At 40.2% G+C, this 22,329-nt stretch overlaps 1 protein-coding gene across 1 annotated transcript in view; it reads left to right on the top strand.

Moving 5' to 3' along the window:
• The window catches only part of USP24 (ubiquitin specific peptidase 24), a 185,993-nt gene that overhangs the window by 139,507 nt on the left and 24,157 nt on the right, over positions 1-22,329 (top strand). Inside the window, exons 43-56 of the mRNA XM_044674790.1 lie at positions 1,293-1,437; positions 3,599-3,718; positions 5,839-5,964; positions 6,730-6,828; positions 8,408-8,490; positions 10,746-10,887; positions 11,339-11,458; positions 12,204-12,424; positions 12,775-12,899; positions 13,533-13,674; positions 14,807-14,957; positions 15,657-15,752; positions 16,659-16,762; positions 18,221-18,334. Of these exons, the coding sequence (XP_044530725.1) occupies positions 1,293-1,437; positions 3,599-3,718; positions 5,839-5,964; positions 6,730-6,828; positions 8,408-8,490; positions 10,746-10,887; positions 11,339-11,458; positions 12,204-12,424; positions 12,775-12,899; positions 13,533-13,674; positions 14,807-14,957; positions 15,657-15,752; positions 16,659-16,762; positions 18,221-18,334 (1,788 nt within the window). The remainder of the gene's footprint in view (positions 1-1,292; positions 1,438-3,598; positions 3,719-5,838; positions 5,965-6,729; positions 6,829-8,407; positions 8,491-10,745; positions 10,888-11,338; positions 11,459-12,203; positions 12,425-12,774; positions 12,900-13,532; positions 13,675-14,806; positions 14,958-15,656; positions 15,753-16,658; positions 16,763-18,220; positions 18,335-22,329) is intronic.

The following is a 22,329-nucleotide window of genomic DNA, read 5'->3' on the forward strand; positions in this document are numbered from 1 at the left end:
TGATGGCCTTCGAGAACCCTACCAGCCCTAAATCTGTGATCTTCTAAGCCTAAAAGAGGGTGGCTTCTGTGCACCTTGGGTTTAAGAACTCTGTCCTATCCACATTACCTCTTCTAGCTTAGTTTTCCTTTGAGACCGGAAGCTCTTAAGGACAAATGGAGGTTTTTCTGGGTTTTTTTCTTACCATTTTTTATGTTTTGGGTAACATACAGAATACTATTTAATGACCTTTTGCTTTGAATTGAATGTCTATGTAAAAGTGGTAAGAAATGTACCTTCTAATTTGTACTTATTTCTTCTACTTAATTTTTTTGGTTTAAAGCAGAGGTTCCCAAACCTTTTTTGGCCTACTGCCCCTTTTCCAGAAAAAAAATATTACTTAGCTCCTTGGAAATTAATTTTTTAAAAATTTTAATAGCAATTAATAGGAAAGATAAATGCACCTGTGGCCATCACCGCCTCCCTGGATCACTGCAGCACCCACCAGGGGGCGGTAGCGTCCACTTTGGGAATCACTGGTTTAAAGTATCAGAGCACTATATGCTATCTGATACTGATGCCTACCTTGCTTTTAATAGCACAGGAATTGTCCACTTATTAAGCCCATAGCCATTCCCTCAGTAGTGTTCTTTAATATCTCTGACTCTTTCTCTATAAAACTGGTAATAGACTGGCACTGTCAGTTACAAAGCGGTTAGAGCCTTGTTGGGTTACTTAGGAAATGTTTACTATTTCTTGTCACAAGACTGCTTTCCAAAGAGGCTTTTTTATTGACACTCCAAAATTAGATTGCTTATCCAGGTTATTACAGTCCTCTATTTGGATCCCATGTATTCAGTTCTGTAACCATTTCTTAAATGCCCGCTGCCTACTTTTACTTTATAATTTGCTGTCTTGAAGTTTATTATCTAATAATAATTTAATCTTTTTTCAAATATCTGTTTGATTTTTTTAAAAAGAATATTTAGTTGGTTGTGAGGATGCTGAGACTCTGGGTCTCTTGAACTTTGGGAGTTATAAGCTATAGTGGGAGCAATTTATCACAGGTCCATACCTAGTTGGGCATTAATATGGTGAACTTCCCAGAGCTGGGGTCCAGCAGGGCTACATCAGGAGAGGCAAACTAGCCCCATATCAGAAATAGCAAGTCAAAGCTTCCATTGGCCCTTGTGTAGCCTCTGTACAGCCAGCCTGGGTAAAATAAGGATATTCAATTTTTTTAAACAATAATTTAAAAATATTTAAGCAGATGATTTGTTCTTGAAACAGATCACTAATCTTTTCTTTTTTAGATGTAGTACTGTGAACAGTCGGTTGGCAGCTTATGAAGTTCTGGTAATGTTGGCTGATAGCTCCCCCTCCAATCTTCAGATTATTACGAAAGAGCTACTTTCTATGCACCACCAACCTGACCCTGCTCTCACCAAGGAGTTTGATGTGAGTATCCGTATTACATTTCACTTTATTTAGCATTAAATGAGAATATATACATGCTAGCTGGGGGGGAAAAAAAAGAATCTACTGTTGTTACAAGGCTGCTAGGTGGTGCCCCATTAGACAGACTCAGGAAGACCTGAGTTCAAATCTTGCCTCAGACATGGATGATCCTGGGCAAGTCACTTTATCTCTGTCTCCTCAACTGTGAAGTAGTCATAATAACAGGACATAATAACTATTCTTGCTGGATTGTTATAAGGATCAAATGAGATAATACTTGTAAAGCACTGAATGTAATGCCTGGCACAGAGTAGATGCTATATAAAGGATTACTCCGTTTCCTCCCCCTCTTGCTTCCCCTCCCCATGCAATAACAAAAATGCATGGTTTTTCATCTTTCACTTGTATGTGCTTGTAAAGACAAAAGACACTTAGCAATTGCCATTTGCCAATCACATTAACAAAATCATTCAGTTATTACCTTTAAATTCCTAAAGGACACTACTTGAACTCAAAAGGAAAAAACATTTCCAAAATAATCTTCTCATTAGTATATTTCCCTTTGTAAAATAGTTGTTGTTTTTTTTCCTGGATGTCCCTTGGATCACTCACTGCTTTGTACACTGAGCTTTTTTATCTTCAAAGAAGTGAAAATGAAGACTTCTTAAAGGGCATAAACTGAGAGCCATTTTAAATGATATTGCCAAATTTTAAAACATTCTACCAAGTGTATTTCTCACAGTAGGTACATAATAAAATTTTCTTGGGTAAACATCCATCTCATAGATCAAATGTTAATTTGAATGCAGTCTAAATCAGGCCTCTTATTGAACATCTTTTCCTTAGAATAGAAAATACACTACCATGATACATTCGTTGTCACCATATATTTGAACATGGGTCCAAAATTGAGAAATATTTTAGTTCATTTGTTTTGGGTTTATAATTGTAAGCTATTTTTTATTAAGCTTTACCCTTTTCTTTTGAGTGCAACAAATACTCTTGTGCCCTAAGAAACAAGAATGGAAGTGGATTCAAGAATCCCCGGAAGACTTATCTGGATTGATGCATAGTAGATGAACAGAACCAGGAGAATCACTTGTAGTGGTGTGAGGTTGCTCCCAATTCTCCCTACTGACACCAGTCAGTAACTCAGTCTTAGAGTCTTCTGGGCCACTGAGAAATTACATGCTTTGCTCAGTGTCACAAAACCAGGAGGTGCCAACAGTGATATTTGGACCTTGGGAAAGCTCTGCACTCTTATCTTCCTGTTCCACTGGCTCAAATTTCTGATGAATATTCGTATCCCTAAACTCCCTAGTAATATCATTCATTAATGACCTCTAAGTATTTAATTTTTCATAAGATGTTTGAGATCTTGATTAAAATGTGAATCTGGACTTACAAAAAAAGCATGCTATCCACCCCTAGAGAAAGAACTATTGGACTAGGAATGCAGATGAAAGCATATGATTTATCACATGTTTATTTGGATTTTTATTTTGACATTTTAGTTTTATAAGATTATTCACTTATAAAATTGAATAATATGGAAATATGTTTTATATGATAATATATGTTTTACATGATAATATATGTTTAACCCAGATTAAATTGCTTGTCAGCTCTGAGAGGGAGGAGGGAAGAATGGAGGGAGACAATTTGGAGCATATAACTTAAGAAAAACTTATGTGGAAATTTGTTGTTAAAATGTGAAGCTTTGTGATGTAATTCCTTACATCAATTAAAGCTATTCCAGAAGACTATGGGAACTGTTTTGTCTTATGGAAACATTTGTTACTTTAATTAATTTTTTTAACGCTTACCTTCTAGTGGTAAGGACTAGGTAGTGGGGGTTAAGTGACTTGCTCAGGGTCACCTAGCTAGGAAGTGTCTGAGGCCAGATTCAAACCCAGGACCTCCTGTCTCTTGTCCTGACTCTCAATCCACTGAGCCACCCAGCTGCCTCCAACATTTGTTCTTTTAAATAAACCTTAGAGGGACAAGGGCAGGGAGGAGCAGGGAATAGGCTGACATAGCAAAATGTTAAGGACCATCATCACCATTTCATGGGTGACAATTTCTTAAGTAGATTGTTGGGTGGTGTTGAAAAGAAGCCTATTCTGCCTCCCTACTGATGCTTCCTCTCTTCTCTCTTTAGTATCTTCCCCCAGTGGACAGCCGCTCCCTTTCGGGATTCGTGGGGCTCAAGAATGGTGGGGCCACATGCTACATGAATGCAGTTTTCCAGCAGCTCTATATGCAACCTGGGCTCCCTGAGGTTATCTCCTTTCTGCCCTCTCATTTCCACTCTTAATAGTTTGATCAAAAACTTTTCTGTATTTGAAGGAGTAGATAGTAACAATAGCTAATAAGTGCATTTGGGTCATGATTCCAGGCATCAGTTTAGAACTATGGAAAAGTCTCAACCTATTCTCTGTTATGTAAATGCTGCCTGAATGTCAGATGAATTTATGCAGTCATTCATTAATTCCAAGATTAATAGTGGAATCTCCTCTTGACATCCTATGACTAGGGACCTTGAAAAAAATTATTCAATAATTATAAGTCTTTGAAATTCTTATTTGTAGAATTGCTCTATTTTAAAAGGACTTAGGCAGATTTAGGGTTGGAAAGGCCCTTAGAGATTGCCATTAAGTTTAGGGCCTTCCTCTCAGAAATGAGAAAATGCAAGTCTTATCCACAACCTCAGACTAGTAAATAATAGAACTGGAATTTGACTAAAACCAGATTGAGATTTCAGTACAACCTGTAATGATGTACTTATTCCTTATGATTGATTATTTATCCTTTAAACTTCATTATAACCACCTTAATTTCAAGTTTCCAACATGCTTATGTCTGTTATCTTAACTGATCCTCACTGTGAGATGTGCCAAACTGGTTGTTGACACATCCTTTTATAGATTAGGAAAGTTAGTACCACTTTACACAGTTGGCAATAAAGAGCCGAGACCCCTGGCTCCAAGTTCGGTGTTCTCTCCTCCACTCCCATTACTAAAAAGCCATCACTGAAAAGGTGAACAAGGCTTCTGACCAAGTGTGGGAGGAAGAGATGAGCATTAGACCACAGCGCATTCAGAGAGAATCAGAACTGGCCACAGTCAGTGCTCAGAGAATCTTGGTGAATCTTGAGAGTCAGTCACCTAGGTGATAATATGGCCATGTTCATCAGTGTCTTGAATAAATGTCTGCAGGATGGCACAAGGAGTGAACAGGATGAGGCAGTCAGGAACCAGGAGGGATCTTAACAAACTAGAGCATTAGCCTGTATCTGATAATAAAAAGTCTTGTGTTTGGGTACCCAAAAAAAGAACCAACCACACAAATATAAGATGGGAGGGCTGTGGCTAGATAGCAGAAGTTCTGAGAAAAATCTGGAGGTCTTCATGAACTGCAAGCCCAGGATGAGTCAGCAAAAGTGAGATCAAAACCAAAAAATCTTAACACAATCTTGAGCTGCATTAGGAGGGACAGAGCTTTCAGGAACAGGGCAGTGATGATCTCACATCCTCTGCCAACATCAGGTCTTATCTGTAGGATTGTGTTCATCAATGCACCAGGGTTTAAGGAAGATCTTGATTATCTGGAGAGTGTCTTCCAGAGGTGGGCAGCCAGGAGAGGGGAAGGCCTTAAGTTCATGACATAAAAATCATTTGAAGGGCCTATGTATATTTAGCCTAGAAAAAAGACAGGAAAGGGAGAATGGGACATTATAGTTGTCTTCCAAGAATCTGGACAACTATTATGTGGAGGCCTTAGATGATACAATCAGGAAGTACAAGGGACCAGTTAAAGCCTGGAAAAACTTGCTGCCAATGGGAGTGGACTAAGCTGTTTGGGAGGGGTCTGCTGGAGTGGTATTCCCCCTTCTCAGCAGTCTTCAGACAGAGGTTCGTTGCTAAGGGCATTCCTTTGTGTAGAGATTGGACCAGGTGGCCTCTGGGGACTCTTTAAGCTCTCCAGTTCTGTATCAGGTGTAAACTACAGTCTGGAGAATCAAAACAGCAACACCTTTTTAAGATTCTCTTGTTAAATAATAATAAAGATGAGAAAGAATGGATAACACTGATCAGTGTACTCTCCAACCTCATGATTCTAATGGGATTCATCATCAAAACAGACTGCCTTCCTCCTGATAGAGGCAAAGGCCCAGAAGGAAACTCATAGACACATCTTTTGAATATGACCAATGAGGAAATTAGTTTTGTTGAACTGTGCATATTTGTAATTGGGGATTTTGTGTTTCTTTTTTTCTCAGTAGGTTGGGGGTGAGGGTGTGCAGAGTAGGAGGCAGGTAGAAAAATGAGGATTTTTGCTAACTGAAAAAATGATTTTTTTAAACATCAGTATGTCTGACTTAATATTTTCCTTTTAAAGTCTTTACTTTCCGTTGATGATGATATGGACAATCCAGATGATAGTGTGTTCTATCAAGTCCAGTCCCTTTTTGGGCATTTGATGGAAAGCAAGCTGCAATACTATGTACCTGAGAATTTTTGGAAGGTATTTTTCTGATGTTATTTATTTATTTTCCTGCTTAAATAGGCAGTGGGTATGGCTTTTTGAACATGGTAGCTCATAATCTTAATCAACAGTCTTACCAGAACTAGCATGACTACTTCAAAAAGAAATGACTCAGACTATTGTACCCACCATTTGGCACTACTTTCCTTCTAAGAATCAGCATGTGAAAAGAAACAATCCTTATTTATTTTTGTGGGCCAGACAGTTTTATTTCTTTTTATTTTGCCTCATGACTTGGACATTGACATTATGGTTTGCTTCCCCTTAAATCTACTCCAATGTCTCTAGACACTTAAATCACACCATTCTATTGTTCTATAAGGTTTAATAGTGTAAAACTCCCATTTCCTTCCTTCAGGTTGGGGCAGTTGATTTAATAGTCCAGGGCAGAGTTTGATCCCTTGCTTTCACAGAGAGCATCCATGTTCATCACTATACATTTCACCCCTCTACCAGTCATGTCACAGATAAGCTGCCTCCACTCTTGCAAGGAGCACAGCAACAGAGAACCATGGCTCACCACTGCCAGGAGGACAGTGGGATGCTTCACTGTGTATGCCCACATTTGTCCTTCAAACAATCTCTGCCCTGCTTCTTGGTCATCTTTTCATCTGACTGATTTGTTCATGGCCATTTTTGTTTTTGTATGTATGTATGTGAGAAAACAAAGGATAGATATGCAGATAGTTAAATTTTCTAGAAATCTTTTTATTAAACATTTTATGTCTAATGAATTTTAAATAGATTTTCAAGATGTGGAACAAAGAGCTTTATGTTCGAGAACAACAGGATGCATATGAATTCTTTACTAGTCTCATCGATCAGATGGATGAATACCTCAAGGTAAATAAAAGCTTCATTTTCCAATTTTGAAAACTACTTCCAAAAAACTTAATTTTGGAGTACTGTCTAAACCAAAATTTGGGAGAGTAAGCATAGATTCATCATTATAAGAGCACTAGACTTGGAGTTAATAGAGGCCTCCATCCTTATCCTATTTTTGACCCTTGCTATTTCTAGGACTAGGGCTCAATCAGTCACCTGCTTTCAATCTCAGTTTCCTCTTCTATAAAATAGGGATTATGATGCCAGAACTCCATAGGATCCTGGACTGTCCTAAGGGTCTAATGGAAAAGTCTGATAGGTGCTAGGTACAGATCAACTGCTATGAGAAATGGCAACACATCTCGTGGGATGTAGAACTCAAAGAGATCACCAAGATAATGGAGTCCAACTCAGATAATTCTAGAGAGGAATGGTGGCAAATTCAGAGTTCTTCCCCAGGACTTCTTTGGCACTTTTTTTACTACATCACCCACTGCCTCTGCTCTGGGTTTAACCCAAAAAGATATGCTCTATCTTATAAGTTGTACTTTTCCCCTTAAAAGATTCCTAATGAACCTAGCAGCTGATTTCACCATGTTGTTCTAAAAATAAACTATACCTCTAAAATTAGTTGTGTTTTGTTTTGTTTTTTTAAAGAAAAAATATGAATCAGGGTAACTGAAGAATAACACCAGCTAGGTAGCTAGTTGGCTCAGTGGATAGAATGCCAGACCTAGTGTCAAGAAGACCTATTCAAATCAGATGCCTCAGATACTTCCTTAGCTATAACCCTAGGCAAGTCATTTAACCTCATTGCCTTTTTGCCTTCAAGTTGTTAGGAGAGGAAGGAGTTTTAAAGTAAAAAAAAAAAAAATGTTTTTAAAGACCAACTATATGTCATGATCAGGATTTATCAAAGCTAAACTTAACAAAAGCATTCTATAGTCAGACCAGTAGAGTGACTCTTAATCTAAAACTAAATTTATAATCTCGCCACCCCACTGGCCCACAAATATAGTATCTGAGTTGGATGTAACTGAAGACATTATTTAATCCAGTCCCCTTCCTAGTTCATGAATCCCTTCCCTAACATACTTGACAGATAGTAAGTTCAGCCCCTACTTGAGTACTTTTCTATGATAAGGAAATCAGTATGTTATAATGTACCTCATTTCAACTCTGGAAAACTCTTAGAAAGGTTGATCAAAATATATCAAAGCAAATCTTGACTTCAGAGGAATTTGCCACAGGTCTAGCCACCTATGAGTTGGTGGTCATAAACAGCATGAGAGGAGCCAGGCGGGTTGGCATGGCCACCCAGGCAGATGGGCCTCCCTGTCCTCAACTCCATCTGCCCGTCATTATTTCTGGTGGCTCCCTCACCTCTATCCTTTTATAATGAACTTCGTAGTTGTGGCAAGAGGTTTAGAAGTGGAAACCTTCTTTTTACAAGATACCAGGTATGCCCCCCAATATGTTACCCTCACATTATTGACATCCTAGATAGCAGTGGGAAATGATTGATTTCAGCAGAACCAAATAAGTAGCCCTAACCTTTAAGTTCAAAGAACAGAACTAATACTTTTACTTTCTACAGAAAATTGGTCGAGACCAGATATTTAAGAATACTTTCCAGGGGATTTACTCTGATCAGAAGATATGTAAAGACTGTCCTCACAGGTTAGTACAGTCTATACTTACCCCATACTTCTAAGGTTTCACTGCATTGACATATTTCAAGTGATGCTTTTTAGGAATTTTTAACCTTATAATCTTAAGCAAAAATGGTGAGTTAAAATGCATATTTTTTAAGAATAGTGACTTACCAAGAAATTGTGGTATACTATTTGGCAAGTCATTTGTCTGCCTTAGTTTCCTTAACTGTGGAATGGACATAATAATAGCACCTCCCTCCAAAAGTTGTTGTGGAGAACAAATGACATAATGTTTGCAAAGTGCTTAACACGTAAGATTTGTTTCCTTCTCCTAGTTCTGTGATTATCACAGTATACTTTGAGATATTTTTTTTTACCTTTTCTCAATAACAGCATTTTGGCATAAATTGGAAAAGAATGAGAAAAATATAATTTTTACCACACTCTATACCAGTGTTGGTGAAGTATTGGCACATGTACCGAGCCAGCATAAGGGAAGCTACTCCTTTCCCCTTCTTGCCAGCTCCCGAGGATATTTTTTGCATGCCCCACCCCTCCGTCCAGTCATCCAAAGTGAGCACTTCCTCCCTCTGCTCTCTCAGATAATGCCGGTGCTCAAAGGCAGCTGGAGGTTGCAGTTTGGGCACACAAACTCAAAAACCTTTGCCAGTACTACTCTATAGTATATGACAAAATAATTATGTCATCAAACCTAAGTATTATGATTGTTTCTGTGATTGACTTCTTTATGTATAACATCTGAGTTAGAGACCACCAAGGCTATTTTGTCCAATAATAATTTCTGTATGTGCCTTAGACTCCTAGCAGTCATGCAGCTGTAGAAGACCTCATCATCTTTCAAGTGAGCCCAGTATTCCATTGGTGGACACCCGTCATCGTTAAAATATTTTCCTTTTATCATGCCCAAATTTGTATCTGGCAGCTTCCTCTGACTAGTCCTGGCTCTGCCTTCTGGGGTCTGATAGAATAAGCCTAATCCTTATTATACATGACAGCCTTTCAGAAGAGTCAAAACTAACTGTCATGTTGTCCCTCAGTCCTCTCTTTTCTGAAAGAAAAATGTCCCCTTCTTTCTACAAGTTTTGTTCTCTAGCATGACTTAGGGGCCTTCCCCTGCTTTAAATGTGTCCTCCTAAAATGTGGCTTCTGGATCTGGACATGGTCTCAGACTCAGTCAGAACAAAGAAGAGAGCAAGGGATTCTTTCTTTCCTAGTTCTAGGCCCAACTCCTTTCTCAATGCAGTGTTTCATTGATCCCATTGGCCTTAGGGGGTTGCTGTAATACTCTTATCTCTGAGGGGCCCTCTTTCAGATGACCTCCTCTAGAGTCAGACCTCCCTTCGCTTGCATTTTTGAAGTTGCTTTGTTAAGGCCACCTTTAAGGCTTTAGCTTTAATAAAGATGGATACCATTTCCTTAGATCTATAAAACATTCTTGCAGTAGTAGGGGGAAAAGGGTATTTTCAGTGACTTGTCAGAAAACAAAATGAAACACATGAGGTTTGGCTCCAAAGGAGCAATGGGGGGAAATTGTGAAGGCCAGGTGAGGTTTAATGAGGAGTTGGTGGTTTCTCCCTCTCTGAAAATCTCCAAGCAGTTTTCTAGGTGACCACTTATCAAGTATGTTATAAAGGAATGATTCTTGTTCATCATAAGTATAGATTCAAGTAGACTGCTTCTGTAGTCCTTTCCTAGTGGGAATTCCATGATCTCTGTAGACCAATTCCATAAGCCCATTGTGCTAAGTCATTGATAAAAATGTCAATAGCACAAGATCAAACTAATGGTCATCCACTAGAGACCTTCTAAGAAGGTATCTAATGATTGATTAGTGGCCATTCAACCAGTCCTGAATTCACCTAACTTTATGCCATTCACCTTGCCTGGATTTTTCCATTTTTTTCCCACAAGAATAATGAGTCCTGTCACTGACCTGTGATGTGAAGACTAGGACACACCTTGCTTTTGGCCTGTACTTTCACATATCCCCCTGGTTATTACCAGGGCTTAGCATCTATGTTTGCTAGATGTTTCAGAGACTTTTCTCTAGTTTTTCTTGGCCAGACTTGAAAGTGCAATTCTATGCTTTCTTACCATTTCCCTAATAATTTAGAATTTTAGCTCTTTCTGCCCCAGGAGTCACTTGAGAAGATGGGCAGATACATGTCCTGAAGCTGCTGTGCCTTGGTATCCCTAACCCTCCCAGGAGCCTCCTCTTTCCCTAGTGCAGCTTCCACAACTCTTCCCTTTGCATTTCAGGTATGAGCGAGAAGAAGCTTTCATGGCTCTGAATCTTGGTGTTACTTCTTGTCAGAGTCTGGAGATTTCTTTGGACCAGTTTGTTAGAGGTGAAGTTCTAGAGGGGAGTAATGCCTATTACTGTGAAAAGTGTAAAGAAAAGGTACTGTATTTATGAGCCCTGGCTTCTATTCAATTTAATGCCTTTCTACCTCTTACTAGGATTCCTCAGTCGGGAATGGGAAGTTTTCCCTGGGTAGCATGGCCTATCCCCTTCTCCCCTCCAGGCAGAAAACTCCTCAGCAATTCTGGATCCTTTCAGAAGAATTGGGCCATAGGATTAAGACTTGGAAGGGACCTCCTGAGAGGAATTGTTTAATTCAGCCATATCATTTAACTGAGTTCCAGAGAGAAGTGATTTCCCCAAGGTGTCATGTAAGCAGCAGAATCTAGGTTCAAATTCGGGTCTTGTTGACCCCCAAGTCAAGTTGACCTCTCCCAACGTAGTATACTTTCTCAATACTGCTTAGAAATTAATGAATTTGGAGTTCATCTACATGATTATTTTTAAATTTTTTCTTAGTAAAGATAACTAGTTTTTACCTTTCTTGCAGAGAACAACAGTGAAAAGGACATGTATTAAGTCTTTACCTAGTGTCTTGGTGATTCATCTGATGAGATTTGGATTTGATTGGGAGAGTGGACGCTCCATTAAATATGATGAACAAATAAGGGTAACCATCTGCTGTTTTCCTTGACTCTTTTTTTTCCTTAATACCCCTCTCAGGGTCTCTACCTTCTTACATTCTCAAAGAATCCACAGTTCTAGAGGAATGTAGAAAGAGTCTCTATTAAACCAGTTACATCACATACTAAGAAAACTCAATCTCAGGCTCCTTAGAATTATTTTCCAACATTTTGCATTGCAAGAGATCTTCCACTGTTTTCCTTCATTGATGTCTCGTAGAACCTAAATTGTGACAGATCCCTTGCCAAAATGGAAAGAAAGGTTTCGGGTAAGGGATAGCAGCAGGCTGTACACCTATCATCCAGAGAAGGGCCACCTGTAGAGTGTTTGAGAGAGGCTTGTCATCAGCTTGACTATAGGGGCATGGCTTTGTCAATGACAGTTCCTACGACATTGAAGAAGACTCTTCCAAGGGTTGGGAATCCACATTAGGAATGGGCAGATCAGCTTGGGGGGGGATATCAGGTACTCTAGAACCCTTTCCTCACAGCAGCCCCAGGGCATAAGAATTAATAGCTGCCATTTTATATGTGAGGAAGCTGAGGCTTAGAGAGAGTAACAGGTTTTTCTTTCTACCTTCTTAAGACCTAGTAGACTTGGGCTTTGAGCCCAGGTCCCTGAGTCTCAGTTCCAAGAGACTTTCTTCCAGACCATATTTGCCATTTTGGGGGAGTTCCATGTTATCTGCATGGTCACTTAATGTGAATATGGTCTTTTTTACTTTTGGATAGTTCCCCTGGATGTTAAACATGGAGCCTTACACAGTTTCAGGAATGGCTCGCCAGGACTCATCTTGTGACGTAGGTGAGAATGGTCGGCATGTGGACCCAGGCTCTGGAGGTTCTCCACGGAAGAAAGTGGCTCCCACTGAAAACTATGAGCTCGTTGGTGTGATTGTACACAGTGGCCAGGCCCATGCAGGGCATTATTATTCCTTTATCAAGGACAGGAGGTAAAAAACTGAATTAGGACTTGCTTATACTGGTCCTTTTCCTCTCTTGGCTTCCTGGTTAACATTCATGTCTCTCCCCATTTTTATTTCCTCCACATCATTACCTCTGTCCTGTCAGGGTCACACACTGTGTTTCCTACCTTTCAAGTCAGGTGCTTTACTAATTCTCTTTTCTTCAAATACTGTTGTGAAGTTTTAATGGATTTATCTGCGTTGTTAGTGCATTTTCTAACATAAGTAAATCTTGTTATTCATCTGCTTTATGCAAAGACATTGTGTATGCCATCTCACTGAAAAGAGATTATTGTTCTCCTTTTCAGTAACGCTCACTCCTTGTCTTTGGGCTGTAGGGGCTGTGGAAAAGGAAAATGGTACAAATTTAATGACACAGTTGTGGAGGAGTTTGAATTAAATGATGAGACCTTGGAGTACGAATGTTTTGGGGGCGAGTACAGACCCAAAGTTTATGACCAATGTAAGTATATGCAAACAGGTCATTTTCAGTGGTTTTACATTTCTCATTTATACCCAGCTTAGAAATGAAGAAAACCACACTACATTTTCTTTCTGTTAGCATGTTGTATAATACTTCAACTCACTTAAATACTAAAATTAACCAAAGTATATTTGAGAGGTCTCTTGTACAAACACACTTTTATATATTCATGAATATCTTAGGAAGAGTTCGTTGCCCACCCAAATTTAAACATTTTTTCCTGTGCTCCTTGCAATTTGCAACTTGGGAGAGACTTTTTCCTGGCTTTGTGGTGATTGTCACTTAGCACTGTCCAGCTTGTATAAAAAAACACCACCTCATTACACCAGGGTCGAGGTCCATAAATCTTCAGGACAGTGCCTGGACAGTCTGGTTTCCATGAGAATGCCTGAAGAAGTGGGGAAGACAAGAGGAAACCTAAGCATGACTGTGGGGTCAGCTGCCCCCAAAACAAGGCCTTGTCTCTCCTCTCCTCAGGGTAGTTGAAGATGCAGAGCCCAGCCATTAGGCATACCAGAGGCCTGACTGCTGTACCCCAAAATGCACTTGGTTTGATAAAGCAACGACTTGTGATGTTTTCTAATGACTTTTTCTCAATTTCATCTCCCAAAGCAAACCCATACCCTGATGTACGCCGGCGATACTGGAATGCTTATATGCTCTTCTACCAGAGGGTGTCTGACCAGAATTCACCGGTGTTGCCCAAGAAAAGCCGTGTGAGTGTGGTGCGGCAGGAGGCTGAAGACCTGTCCCTGTAAGTGTGTTTCCCAGCTCTGCCAGCTTCGCTTGGTCTCTGGGCGGCTCACCCAGGACCCTGGGACAGCTCGTAGCAAGTTTCTTGTCTTGGTTGGCCATGAAACCCCAATAGCAAAAGGAAATGTCCACTCTAGAGCTAGCTCCTCCGACCTTGGTTTCTGGGAGACCTTTGGCACACAGCACATTCATGGGGTTGTGCAGCAGGTGACGTGGGTGTCTGGGGTACACACAGCAGGTGTGCCACCCCAGATCATATTCCCTGCTGAGCAGAGCCTCTGCGCTCTTGAGGGAGTTCTGAGGCAAGAGTCCCGGCTCAAAGCTCCTCCAGCATGATGTAGGCTCTGCCAAAGCTTGTCCTCTTCTGGCAAACCTTCAAGATTCCACCAGCCCCCCCTCTATGTGAGAAGAAGGCCTAGGAGGAGAATGACAATGGTGTCCATCCTGAGTGAATTATTCTGTAGGCAGTCAGAAGGGAATTTTTCTTAAAAAGTCAGCAGAAAGTGTCCGTTGCATCCCAAACATGAGGCTCCTCCAGGGGAGAGACAAAAGGTGTCCTCATGGTCTGGTCTCGTCATCCTTGTTACAGGCCACAAGGAAGAAAGGGATTCAAAAGTTATTTTAACTTTGTTAGGATTAAAATTCTCTGGAGACTATAGATTAATTTATAATTATTTATTAGATAGTGAAAGCGAGTTGGAGAGAGTAGAGGCACATAATCACATGGCCAGTCGCCTCGCGGCTCTGTTCGCTAGCAGAGACCGTGCACCAGCTGCCCCACCAAGCAAGTCCAGAGAGAGATGCTGCCTCCCCAGCCTGTCACTTATAACCCCAGTGACGTCACTCTGCCTGGGTCTCCCTGGCTGGATGGTCCTGACCTCAGTCTGGGTCAGTGGCTGATCCTCTAGACGCCAGGAGTCATGTGGGACACCAGGAAGCTCTTCAGGCCTCAAGTTCCCAACCTAATCATCAGGGTGGGGGTGAGACCAAAATGAATTTTCAAAACTTCCTAAAGAGGGGTACAGTTTATATTATATTCACCCACCTTTCCAACACATAAACCATAACTGGGCCCCTGAATGCCAGGCCTGGCGATGCTTGGGATTCTGTTGACAAAGCATTCTCTCTTTTAGATCAGCTCCATCCTCACCAGAGATTTCACCTCAATCGTCTCCCCGGCCCCACAGACCTAATAATGACCGTCTCTCTATTTTAACCAAGCTGGTTAGGAAAGGGGAGAAAAAAGGACTCTTTGTGGAGAAAATGCCTGTTAGAATATACCAGGTATGTGTGGACAGATGGAACTGCCAAACCAACAAAGGAAGCTCTCTCTCCCCCAGGTCAGCCTCTGAGTGGGTCACTGTAGGGCAGTGGAACAAGTGTTTAGGTGTGGACACAGGAAGCACATTTCTGCTTCTTATACTTTGCATCATTGAGCATTTATTAAGTGCCAGCTCTCCCCAAAGGAGTTTACATTCTACATTCTTTCCTGTAGGATGAGAGACTGAGCTGGTTACCTCTTGTATAAAACTGGAATTCTTTTCCCTGCCTTACAGGGTAATTAAGAGGAAGGCACAGCACTTTGAAAAAATGCCTGCGAACTGCTGCTCTTTCCATCCATACTCACAATTTTCTAGGACTTAGGACCCATATTTCATTGTTCTTTTATACTGGGCTGAAAGTCAGTAAAGAATCAGCATCAGAAACACACATTATGGGCAGAATGACCAGACCCTGTCTGATTGTGATGGGAGGCATTGGTGAGACCCAGAGAGATAGAGGCCCCTGGCATCCTACAAAGGGTCCCATCTACCCCCTCTCTTTTTTCAAACCTTAATCCAAAAGGTAACATAGCATTTGGGAACACAGAGAGTTTCCCATAAAATTTCATGAATAATGTGCACCTTTCATCCCAGAGTCACTTCTTGAGAAGTCCTGACTATTTAACCTTGCTTATTACACAATTTAAATTTTCTCTTTTAGATGGTGAGAGATGAGAACCTGAAGTTTATGAAGAATAGAGATGTATATAGTAGTGACTATTTCAGTTTTGTCCTGTCTTTAGCTTCATTGAACGCTGTAAGTAGCTGGTCTAGGCATTGTTGAAATGATGCAAGGGAATACCAAGGAAAGTCAGTACATTGTTCCCCTTAAGACATTCTGTGATTCATCTTGTTGTCTACATTGATTGAACTCAAATTAGGGGTGTATCGGTTTTTAATTCCCCTCTGGATAACTAACTTGCTATCAAGAAATGACCAAATGTGGGACAATCCCCAACAAATTGAGAGCCCTTTGGTGTCCCTTGGTGAGGCCGGGGGGTCTAGCATAAGACAGCCACTTATATGATAAAATGGGACCATATTTTTAATAATAGCTAGTTGTATTTTTTCATCATGTGGCATGCTCTTATGCCTTTAGTCATGTCTGACTCTTCTTGGTCCTTTTGAGGGTTTTCTTAGTAGAAATACTGAGTGGTTTGCCATTGCTTCTCCAACTCATTTTACAGATGAGGAAACTGAGGCAACCAGGGTTAAGTGACTATCCCACAGTCACCCAGACACTAAGTGTCTAAAGCTGAATTTTAGCTCAGGTTTTCCTAAACGCAGGCCTGTCACTATCCACCATACTACTCAGCTGCCTTTTTATACCTTCTGTGTAGCTCCCTTTCTTTCCTGAGCACTTTGACTCTTATTGTATTTGAGTAAAATATCATTGTCTATGTTATTAATCAGGGTTCTGTGAGTGCCCCTCCCTCCCCTAGTAGTTGAGATTGACACACCTTTTTTCCCTTTCACCTCAGTCGAATATTTATCTCCATTGAAAGCCTTCTCCTTCTAAGCCATGCCTAATAGGAAAAAAATGGCAAATTACAAATGTCACCATTCCAAATTCTAAAAGATTTGCTCTTTGCAAGGCTTCATGAGAAAACACCACTGATCGAAGCCTTCGCTTCCATCTCCCCTTCCTGTTCTCTCTCCTCAGACCAAACTGAAGCACCCCCACTACCCCTGCATGGCAAAGGTGAGCTTGCAATTAGCAGTGCAATTCCTCTTCCAGACCTACTTACGGACAAAGAAAAAGCTCAGGTGAGGGTCTAAAGAAGCATTGATAATGAGCTAAACCAAAAGGCCTAAATAAGGAGACTGACTAGTTTTAAACTGGAAGGCAGTACTTGGGTCTCTTAATTACTCACTATTCAAGGATATCCTAAAAAGTGGAATTCTTTTTTTTTTTTTTTAACCTCTCACCTTCTATCTTAGAATCAATACTATGTATTGGTTCCAAGGCAGAAGAACAGTAAGGGCTAGGCAGTGGGGGCTAAGTGGCTTGCCCAAGGTCACACAGCAAGGACATGCCTGAGGCCAGATTTGAACCTAGGACTTCCTGTCTCTAGGCCTGGCTCTACTTCTTCAGGAAACCTTCCCCAGCCCTCTCCATTCTAGTACTGTCCTCTATCCTGTCTATCACTTGTGTTGTCTCCCTTGGTAGCCTGGGAATCTCCTTGTGGGCAGAGGCTGCTTAGTCTTTCTTTGTAGTCCATGTGCTCAGCACAGGGCCTGGCACACAGGTATTTAATACTCAATGACTCTCAGTCCTCTAATCTTTTTCTGCACACTGCTGCCAGATGAGTTTTCTTTTTTACCTTTGCTTCCACAGCAGTAAGGCCTAAGTGACCTGCCCAGGGACACATAGCTAGGACATACTTGAGGCCAGATTTGAACCCAGGACCTCCTGTCTCTAGACCTGGCTCTCTATCCACTGCTGCACTCCCCTCCCCCAAATAATTTTCTTAAAGCATCGTTCTGAACTTCCCCTTCTCTTGCCCAAAGCCTTTCATTTTATTAGCTGTAAGAGTGCACCCCAGACACCTCAGCAACTGATCCCAACCAACCCTGTTTCCCTTCTGTGCCCCAATGAACTAGACTGTTTACTGTGCCTCCAACCTGAAAAGCCCGCCACCATCTGCCCTCTTCTTATTCTACATTTCACATCTGAGCTCAGATGCATTAGCCATCAAACTCATGTCTGCTCCCCATGCCAACCTTTTTGCCTCATGTCCACATCTTCCTGTTACACTTCTAAAGCTGTAATTGTATACATGGTTTTTTTTCCTTATTAAACTGGAGAATGATCTTATATTCTTTATATCATCTGTATTTGTTTTGCACATAAAGGTGGTCTATGAGTAGATAGCTAGAGATAGTTTCTGCATAAGTATTTTCATTTAATAACTTACTTGAATGATTATCACAAAAGATCTTACTCTAACACAGCTAACAAAAAAATTTTGGCCTTAAAAAATAAAACTACAAATCAACTGATGAAATTTGAGTCTTTTTGTGGTGATTTGGGGGAACAGATTTTCAAAGGCTAAGAATTAGATTTCTGATTATCAGTCAAGAAATGCAAACTCAGAAGCCTATTGTATCTGTGGTCAGTTATTTCTTATCTCTGTGATGTATTACCTCTATAGAAAAGCCCATTTCTGTGTTAAATTTACCAATTCTCTGTTTGTACTGATGTTATTGCTTTCTTTGTTAAAGGGTTGACACCGAAGAATGGGTGGCCACAATTGAAGCATTGCTCTCCAAAAGTTTTAATGCCTGTCAGTGGCTCGTTGAATATTTTGTCAGTTCTGAAGGACGAGAGTTGGTCAAGTAAGTGTCCAGATTCTAAACAGTCCTCAGGATCATTTGTGTCAGAGCACATTCAGACAGGCTAGCTTGAGAGGCCTGCCCCGACAATGGCATGAAAGGCAAGAAAGCTGGGAGCAGGCAAGAGCAAGAGGCGCATTTGCAGGTGACCAAGACATCACATTGTTCAAAAGAATACCATCAAATTACATAGACTGTTCTAAACTTAGATTTTTGTTTTTTTTTTTTAATTAACTAACAAGCAGGCTCTGAAAGAGAAATAACTCAGACTTGTCAATAAGCTAATGGACATTTGTGAGGAGAGACAGATTCACAGTTTAGATAATTTTTTTTTTTTTTTTGCTTGAGACAATCAATTTAATTCTATAGACCATTCAAAAAACTTCAAAAATTTGCTAGAAGTGTTTTTTCAATGGAAAGTTGTGCCCTGTTGTTTTTGAGAAATGAATTTCATTGAGTTGTCCAGATGGATTATGGGAAGTTATTTAATATATCTTTTTACAGCCAAGCAAGCCGGCTTTTTAGAAATCCATCTAAAAATAATTGCATGCTCCTTCCTTTAATATTTTCTGTAAGAAAACCTAGACAACTTTCTTTAATATGTTCTAGGTTCCCAAAATGTTCCCTTTTGCATACACTTGTTTCAATATGTGTATTTAGGAATTACTCATCTTCATAGACTAATATTGCTATCCAGGAACTCACTCTTCTCTTCCTCTTAAAATTTTATACAAAGCCCTTGCTTGCAATCCCACAGCTATGCATTCAAGATACTGTATTACCAACTTCACAGATGATGACACTGAGGTTCAGGGAGCCTTTAAAGACCTGTTCCACTCTAGGCATCTGGTGGGCATCAGAACTGGGAGTCACTGACCATCAATACTTGACCCCCAGGCTGCTTCATTCTGCTCCAGGAGTTCTCCTGCCCTATACTGCCTCCCCACTCACATGTTTCTTTGTACCCTCTAAGATCTGTGTAATCAGTGATGCATCTGAAAAAGGAATAGACACCACACTTCAGTTTTACAAATGTGATCTGTAAGGAAAGTTTCTATTCTATAATTTTTCAACCTCACTAATATTTTCTTTATATAGTTCTTTAAATCAAGGGCTCAACTTTTTTTGTATCATGAATCCCTTGGGAAGTCCGCCTGCTCAAGCCTATGGAGCCCTTCTCAGAGTCAAGGTTTAAAATGCATGAAATAATATATGTAGTATTACATAGAAAATGATAATGTTGAAATAAAGTTCAAAAAATATTTTTAGGATCAAGTTCACAGACTCCACGTGTAGCCCATGGTTTACATAATGTAATTGTTGAAAAACCAGCCTGTCATAAATTTGTTATATATAATAAATTGGCCTGAATTTTTAATACAATTCAAACTAATCAGTCAGGCCTTTGTTTCTAGTACTTAACTAATGGGTTTTCACTTTTCCCTGCGATTTCCACTTGGAATACTAGTGGTGGTTTTTTTTGTTTTTGTTTTTGTTTTTTAATGCAGCTCTCAACCATTTCAGATTAAGGTAGTAAAATGGGGGGCAGCTGGGTAGCTCAGTGGATTGAGAGTCAGCCCTAGAGACGGGAGGTCCTGGGTTCAAATTCCGGCCTCAGACACTTCCCAGCTGTGTGACCCTGGGCAAGTCACTTGACCCCCATTGCCCACCCTTACCACTCTTCCACCTAGGAACCAATACAGAGAAGTTAAGGGTTTAAAAAAATAAGGTAGTAAAATGTACTTTCCTTCCCTTCATTGGTAGGAAAGTTCTCGCACTTGTCATAATACCATTGTAAAATAATAAACAAGTTTAAATCACTGAAAAGTAAATGCCTAAAAAGTTGCACCCTCTTTTCATAGTTTGGTTTCTCACCTCTTGACCTTTTCTCCTCCAGGTACCTTGTCCAGGTACCCTGGCTCTGGTATGCACTCTCTTTTTTTAATTCCACCTCTGCTACACACTCATTGGATTATGTGCTTTTTGTAAGGCTATTTCTAAAGCCAGTCAGTCAATAGGCATTTATGAAGCTTTGAGGATATGCTGGACACTGTACTCTGTTCTGGAGTGCACAAGTTAAGAAGCACACACTGAGAAGTGTCCTGGAGAAGCACATTGACACAAAGTACATTAAAGTGTCTCAACTCTCTATCCTGGAGAAGACACTCCAGGTTCCCCCAGAGCAAAGTTAATCCTTTCTTGGCCCAATTGTAAAGTAGTAGTTCTTCTCCTAGCACTTCCCACCATCTTTGGAATTGGTCTAGCCAAAGAACCCTCAATAGACCTTATTTGTATTTAAACCAGAAGCCAAATTTCAGGCAAACAGGAAGCATCCTGGGAAATGATGCTATGCTCTACTCACACATTGTTATTTAATCAGTAAGTAGCCATCCTTTCCTCTAATCAAGGAAAGAAAGGTATCATTATTCTAGGAAATGCTAACAGGCATAGTAATAAAGGATCATTATGGATCCTGAACGGTAAAGGGATTGGGGGGCGGGGAAGGGGATTGGCTAATCTAGTCCAGCCCCCTCATTTTACAGATGAGGAAACTGAGGCGCAGAGGATAAATAACTTGCCCATGGTTATAATAAATATCAGAGATGAAATTTGAACCCAGGTCCTCTGACTCCAGAGCCAATGTTTTTCCATTGTGCCTACTCCATATGACCCCAGAGTCAAAGTTACCAAAGCCTGGTATTTGACCCTATCTTTCTCCCATGTCCCCAGATGGAGCTGCAAACCATGAGCATGTGACCCAATAGGGATACTTTCTTCTACAGTGGGGAGAGTGTTGGAGAAGGCAGGGCAAAGCAAGAGTTGAAGGGTCCTAAGCCAATTACTGCTCCTTTTGATTTATTTTCTTTTTTTACTTCAACTTCTATTTTCAATTCAAAATCTCCTGACCACCCATTGAGTAGACAAGTAAAACAAAGCCCATTATTAACAGGCATGGTCATACAAAGCCAGTTTTCTTGATACCATGTTCGTCTTGTCTCAGCCCTCCCCACAACAACAACAAAAAAGTTGAAAATATGCTTCTCTCTGTCCATTACCTTCTGCCAGGAACTCATCCTGAGTTCTCAGGAATTGTTGGTCATTTGTGTTGGTCAGATTTCCTAAGCTTTTCAGAGTTGGTTGTCCTTATTGTTATTGTCCAAATTCCACTTACTTCTGCATCATTGCATAAAAATCTTCATAGGTTTCTCTGAAATCATTCCATCATTTCTTATAGCACAGTAACATTCCATCACATTCATAACCCATAACTTGGTCAACCTTTTCTCAGTTAAAATGTCTTCCTACCACAAAAGGAGAAGTCTTGTTCTTTTCCTTTTCCTTTGATCTCTTCAAGTATAAAATTCATGTACCAGCTTTCCTGCAGTCCCTCCAGTATTGCTGTTTTTCTTTTTTGCTCATTTAACCAGTCTGATGAATAGTGAGGAGGTGCTACTTCATCATTTTAATTTACGTTTTTTATTAGTTATTTAGAGAATTTTTTCTTATGGCTGTTGATATCATGGATTTCTTCATCTGAAAACTGCCTATTCATATCCTTTGGCCACATATCTTTTAGAAAGTGACTCTTATTCTTATAAATTTGACTCAGTTCTTTATAGATCTTAGAAGTGAGATTTATATTTCACCCAATTTCCCCACTTATTCTACTTCAGCTGCATTGGTCTTGTATCAAAACTTTTAAACTTTATGTATCCAAAATTGTTTTGTCTCCTGTGAACCTCTCTGTCTCCTCTTTCATGAATTCTTCCTCTTTCCATAGTTCTTGAAGGCAATTTATTTCATATGCCTCTAAATTCCTTATGATATTACCCTTTATAACTAAATCAACATTCCACTGGACCTTATCTTAACATACAGTATGAAATGCTGATCTACAGTTTCTACCAGACGCTATTCTGGTTATCCCAACAGTTTTTGTTGAATAGTGAGATCTTATCCCAATAGCAACTGTCTGAGTTTGGTATTCATTTCTGCAT

This window comes from Gracilinanus agilis, chromosome 4, assembly GCF_016433145.1.
Source record: "Gracilinanus agilis isolate LMUSP501 chromosome 4, AgileGrace, whole genome shotgun sequence".
In the NCBI taxonomy this organism is placed as follows: Eukaryota; Metazoa; Chordata; class Mammalia; order Didelphimorphia; family Didelphidae; genus Gracilinanus; species Gracilinanus agilis.